General features: G+C 44.5%; 1 protein-coding gene across 1 annotated transcript; it reads right to left on the bottom strand.

The window, feature by feature from the left end:
* Positions 1 to 2,727: 2,727 nt before the first annotated feature.
* On the bottom strand, positions 2,728 to 4,418 carry LOC146656995 (uncharacterized). The gene has a single exon (XM_085426768.1). The coding sequence runs from the start codon at positions 4,102 to 4,104 to the stop codon at positions 2,728 to 2,730; it is 1,377 nt and encodes a 458-aa protein (XP_085282894.1). The 5' UTR covers positions 4,105 to 4,418.
* Positions 4,419 to 6,079: the final 1,661 nt, after the last annotated feature.

Raw genomic sequence — 6,079 nt, 5'->3', positions numbered from 1 at the left:
CTAATATGCCCTGCTGTGAGGCTGCAACCACGTCCTGGCTAACCGTCTGTGTACAGCAGTTCATATAGTCCTCAAAATCGAGGGGCATCCTGGATAAAAAATCTGCATCTGCATTTGTTTTTCCTGGCCTGTATTTTATCGTAAAGTTGAAATCTGCGAGCTCAGCCACCCAACGCTGACCTGATGCATTCAACTTTGCTGTCGTTAACACATAGGTGAGTGGATTATTATCTGTATAAACCACAAAAGATGGCGCATGCAGCAAATAATCTCTGAAGCGCTCACAGACAGCCCATTTGAGAGCTAAAAACTCCAGTTTGCCAGCATGCATATGGTAATTTTTTTCTGGCGGCGTTAACGTTCTAGATCCATAAGCTATGACTCTTAACTTGCCATTACTGCGCTGGTAGAGCACTGCTCCTAACCCTGCTTGAGAAGCATCAGTATGAAGCACAAATGGTTGGTTTAGATCAGGGTAGCCTAGGATCGGAGGACTGGCCAGTTTATTGACTAAGTAAGACAAAACCTGATGGTGTGACTCTGTCCATTTCACAGGGGCTGATGAAGGCAGCTGTCCTTTAGCCTGTTTGTTTTTCTCCTTCCTTCTCTTGTTCTGTGTTTTTAAGTCCTGTGGGCTACTTTTAGCATTTGTTTGGGCTGCTAGCAGTTCATACAAAGGTTTGGCGATACGTGAAAAGTCCTGTATATAGGCTCTATAATAAGATAGGAAGCCCAAAATCTGTCTCACTTCCCCCACTGTACTAGGGTGTTTCTCTTTAAGTGACATCACGGAGGCGACTTCTGCTGGATCCATACTATGGCCATCTTTTGACACCACTCTACCCAAAAACCTGACCTTAGGCTTGAACAGTTCACATTTCTTAGCAGTAAGTTTGACCCCATGTCTCTGATACCTTTGTAGCACGGCTCTTACATGCTCAACATGGTCCTCAAAAGATTTACTGTGGACCAAATTGTCATCAAGGTACGGTAGACAGATATCATCACGCAGACCCCAAAGACACTCCTCCATGCTCCTCTGGAACTCTGCTGGGGCGGAGCTGAGTCCAAATGGGATTCTAACCCACTGGTATAAACCCCAGGGGGTGATGAATGCAGTGAGTGGCTGACTGTCTCCGTCTAGGAATCCTTGATGATAAGCCTTTCCCTGGTCTAGTACTGTAAACCAGGAGCTACCAGTAAGGCTGTCCAACATGTCCTGTATCCTGGGAATAGGATGTCTGTCAGGCACCGATTTGCGATTAAGTTCTCGATAATCCACACAAAGTCTGAGGTCACCGGACTTTTTCCTAACACAGACTATCGGTGACGAATAAGGCGACTTGGATTTTGTAACCCACCCCCTATTGATCAAGTCTTGCAGGTAAGCTTTTACTTCCTGATGCAGAGGTTTAGGCACACTATTGTAAGTCTTTTGAACTGGTGTTTGGTCGTTGAGGGTGCATCCGAAGGCTAGGAATGCAGCCTACATCATTTTCGTCTTTTGCAAAAGCTTTGCATTCCTCCCTGAGCATCATCCTCACCGCCGACTGTTGGCCACTCGTTAGAGGGTCTAGAACTACAGGGGGATCCCAAACACCACTTGTCTCACCTGTGGGGGCTAATGGGACTTCAACACCTGCATCGTCTGCTGTTTTAGTTGTTGGAGTTTCTACAGGTTTTAGGGCAGCTGGGTATATTGCTTTTACGCCCTCAATGTGCCCCAGGACCACACGCGGATCTACAGTAATATTATGGCATGTGGTATTTGTGACAGATACTGGGACCATGGCTGAGTTGCCCCTTTTTACTTTAAACAACACTTCCTGCAAATGAAGCCCCTCAGGCAGGCTGGGGTTCAGAACAGGACAAAATAACATTACAGTGTCCTCGTCAGCCTGTATGCGTGTGCGACAGCGAATGGTAGTAGCTTCACTAGGGCCTAAAACAACTTTACTCCGCCCTGTCTTGACTTGGATCTCTTCCGCAGCTGTTCGATGTGTCTCTATCAACTGGATAAAAGTCTTAGCAGATCCGACGTCAATACCAAAAGCACTACTCACAATATTTGCAGCACAGTCACTGTTTTTAACACCCTGTTGTTTAAGTTGCTCGTTGATGATTTCTTCTATAACATTGTATCCAATAATGGGATCCTGAGCTACATTTGGGTCACTAGAGACCAATACGGGCACTAGGAGACTCGAGCTGGTCGTCTCCACCCCCGTCAGTCTAAACTCTACAGGGACCCACCCCATAAATGGTATCTCTGTCTGATTAGCTGCGAGCCCATTTAATGGTTCTGAACCTAAGAGTTCATCTATCCCCCTGATAGTGGTGTGAGGTAAGTGCTCGACTCTCCAGTTCTCATTTATTACGGTAGCCTGTGCACCCGTGTCCCACAATGCGGTGACTGGTACATTGTCAAAGGTGCATCTCACCATTTTTCGTCTACCAATCAGCTTCACTAATTTTTGTCCTTATCTGATAGAAGGTCAGAATATCCCATGTATGACAACCACCCCTTTTTCTCTCTTTCCCTCAAATGTTGTTCAACTAGCCTCACCGCTTTACATACATGTTTGTGATGGTGCCAGTGTTGTCCCTGACAGGCTTTAGAACAGTAACTGACAGATGAGCAGCCTGCACACCTCTGGAGTGGGGTGCTGACCGACTCTCTCTGGTGGCAGCAACCACAGCGGCGGGACTCCTGATGTGGCGGTGGGGTCACTGCTGGTCCCGTGGCAGTGGCCCTCTGGCGTTTCCCTGCAGCTGAAGTGGAGCTCGGCATCCTCTGGAGATGTGGCCAGGCTGGCCACACTTAAAGCAGTGGGTGCAGTTGTCTCCCTCTCCGTTGCTCTGGCAGGTCCTGCAGCCTTTCTTCCTCCGGGTACCCGCGGCAGCATCTGATGTCCTCTTTGTAGTCTGCGACTTGCCAGCGTTCAGGGAAGCGAGAACCATCTGCCTCACCTCTGCAACCTCGTTCCTCAGCTCTTTCACCAGGTCGTGCATTTCGGGTGGAGGATGATTTTTCTTGTCTTCCTTGGTGGCGGGGATCTGTGAGCTGCTGCGTGGTTCATCCCTAGTATGTAGCTCATTGATTCTTGGTGGTTTTGTATTGTTCCTCTTTAACTTGTTCAGTCTTTCTGTCTCGAGATTGGCAGCTTCATTTAGTTTCTCAATCAGCATTTCATCAGTCACATCTGGGTTGTCAAGAAGGGCTTTAATCTGGAACTTTATGTTGTCATTTTGCAGCCCAGTACCCACTGATCTCAAAAACTTCCTTTTTACCAGGTCCCGACTGTAGTGTTCTGCTTCTTTGTCCTTGGATGCGTACAGGAGGCGATCTTTAAGCTCAATGGCTCTGAATAAAAAGTCTTGAGCTGACTCTTTTGGATCTTGGGAAATATTTATCAGCTTTTGGTACAAATCAGATGTGTCATCTTCTCTGTAATGTCCTTTTAATATTGTCTTTAACTGTGTGAGTGTCAAATCAGTCTTTATTTCAAGCATATCACGCAGTTTGAGACCTGGATTGATGGCTCTTATCACTGCTTCAATAACTTCTGACTCCCTGTGGCCTTTGCGGAGTCCATTTTCCATCTGATGCAGCAGGTTGGTATAGGACAGCCGATCGCGCTGCCCTCCCTCACCTATTTGGCCACAGATGCGAAACTCCCTGCGAATTGTCACCTCTGGTACTTTAGAAGACGGCAGGTTCTGGCCGAGGCTCGGGGCAGCGTCCGCCATCTTGAGTTTCTGCCCTATCGCTCTAATTTCTTCCTGCAGCTCGTCATACTTGTCTCTTGCGTCTGAAGGGCGGGAAAAATCACTCTCGGCCGCATTGTCTTTAGCTTTATATTCGCCCAAAAACGATAAAAGTTCTTTCACAAACTGTACAGCAGCGTCTGGTGTATAACTGTTTTCCACCTCGTCCAGTTTATGTTCTATAACTTTCATCAGTTGGCGTCTGGAAGTGTCTTTTGTAGGCTCATCTAGCGGTGTAGCAAAGCCTTTCACATTATAACCCACTTCTATGAGCTGATCACGACTTAGCTGGCAGAGTGTGGCGGTGATCTTATCTCGTAGGGCTTCTACCTCCATTGTGGGTACTCACAAGCTTGTCTTTAGCCCGTCAGATTTCAGGTCCGGTGCTTGGAGAAAGGTTTTTCTTCAGTGGTGCGGTAGCGCTAACGTTAGCCGCTAATGGCGCTAACCAGGCTTCTGCTTCACTCTCGTGCTGGAAGTTCTTCAAACCTTCCTCCTGGCTGGCTCGCCATGATATGTTGCAGCTTTAAGGCAGGGATGACTCCTGGAGTTGCTTTCTCACTGCATATGCTTTATTTCACAATCAGATCATAACAAAAACATACAGCAGCTCCTCTCCAACTCCTAGCCCTTTGCTGCGGTGGAAAAAGAACGACTCCAATCCCCTTCAGGGAACATACGTACAAAAGAGTTTTCCTGACACACCAATGGGGCGTTCAATGCCATCTTGTAAATATGAGTACACTGGCAGAATAACAGTTCAAATGAAAAATATACCAGAACAAACAAGCAAACAAAAAAGAAGTGTGGGGTACCTTTGAACCAATGAACAAAGTATAACAATTTATACTTTTTAACATAACCCGGCCCCGTCAATATGTGTATCTCTCACATAAAACTCAAAATATAACATAACTGGAAAAAATCAAAATAAACTTTAAACCAGAGGACTGACAGAACACACAGCTAGGTAAATGGTAGATCGCAACACAGACACAGAGAAACACAGGGCTTAAATACACAGAGGGAGCAATCAGGGAATGGGTAACAGGAGGGAAACACAGCTGGGGCAAATCAGGCCTAACGAGACAAGGGGAAGCAAAACCAGATGCATTAACCTCAGACAAGGACCTTCAAAATAAAACAGGAAACATGGCACAGACTAAACTAAAGACACAGACTCGCACGCACTGCAACAGAGGGAACAGAGACGTGGGACCAGGGCAGACACAGACACTGACTGGACACGGGGATATAACAACTAAGGATACACAGAGACACGAACTAGACAAGGGGATACAGCTGACAGGGGAGACAGAGCAACTAGAGAAGACAGAGACATAAACCAAAAGACAGAACTCTAACAAAGAAACCAAAGACTAGAAATTATAAATAATAATAATAATACTCAAAAACCCTGGGTCAACGACCCAGGCATCCTAACAGTTTGCATCCATCCAGAAGTGCTTTAGCCATGATATAGATATATTACAATATATATTAGCAATAATATAGATATGTAAGTATATTACACAAATGGGTCTATTATGGTATGTTATAATGTACACAGTATGAAGTATGTTATGAATATGCTATAACTATATGTACAGGCTGTGGTGAGTACAAGCTATGTACAGGCTATGAACAGGATATAAATATGAAAAACTATACAGAATATGAAATAAATAACTTTACAGAAATATGAGATATACAGATATACAGAAATGGGAACTATGCAAGTTGTAAACAGTTGTAGGATTAAAAATTATCGTATGTACAGAATGATCATTTACACAAAACTATACAGTAGTGCAGTTACGATAAGTGAGATATGTGGGTAATTTCTACAGAGGCTATGTAAAGTGCTAGTGGTTGTGAGTCCTCTTTGCTCTCTGCATAAGCTGGATAGAGACATTCAGCTGAGGGCAGAAGAGGCATTAAAAGCATTTCAGAAAATTATAACTAACTGAAGACAGAAAATGAAAGTGTCTCACGTGGAACATAGTTTTCTATTAAAAAATTAGATGGTAAGAGATAAATCTTTTAGACAGAGACGTGATGTGGAGTGAGTAGTGAAAAAAATACTTCCTGGATCCTTTTCTTTATCACATTTCTTTGGCAAAATTCATGACAGCGAAGGAAAGATATCAAGGAGAGTTCATACTTAATAAAAAGACAAGTGAAGGAAGGAATATACCCCTTTTGGGTGGCTAAAAACTACAATTAGGAACACTTACGTTAGATGAAGATGATGATGAAATCTAATAATAATTGCATTTTTATTAGGCAGCCACTCATAGAGCTGAGAGCA

This window comes from Rhamphochromis longiceps, linkage group LG12, assembly GCF_057381845.1.
Source record: "Rhamphochromis longiceps isolate RC_006_pf linkage group LG12, R_longiceps_female_GT1.1, whole genome shotgun sequence".
NCBI classification, from domain to species: domain Eukaryota; kingdom Metazoa; phylum Chordata; class Actinopteri; order Cichliformes; family Cichlidae; genus Rhamphochromis; species Rhamphochromis longiceps.
Note: the sequence above shows the minus strand (reverse complement) of the source record. Positions and strands in the feature narration are given on the sequence as shown.

Coding starts and splice junctions, on each gene's coding strand:
- LOC146656995 (XM_085426768.1), bottom strand. CDS start 4,104: ATGGAGGTAGAAGCCCTACGAGATAAGATCACCGCCACACTCTGCCAG.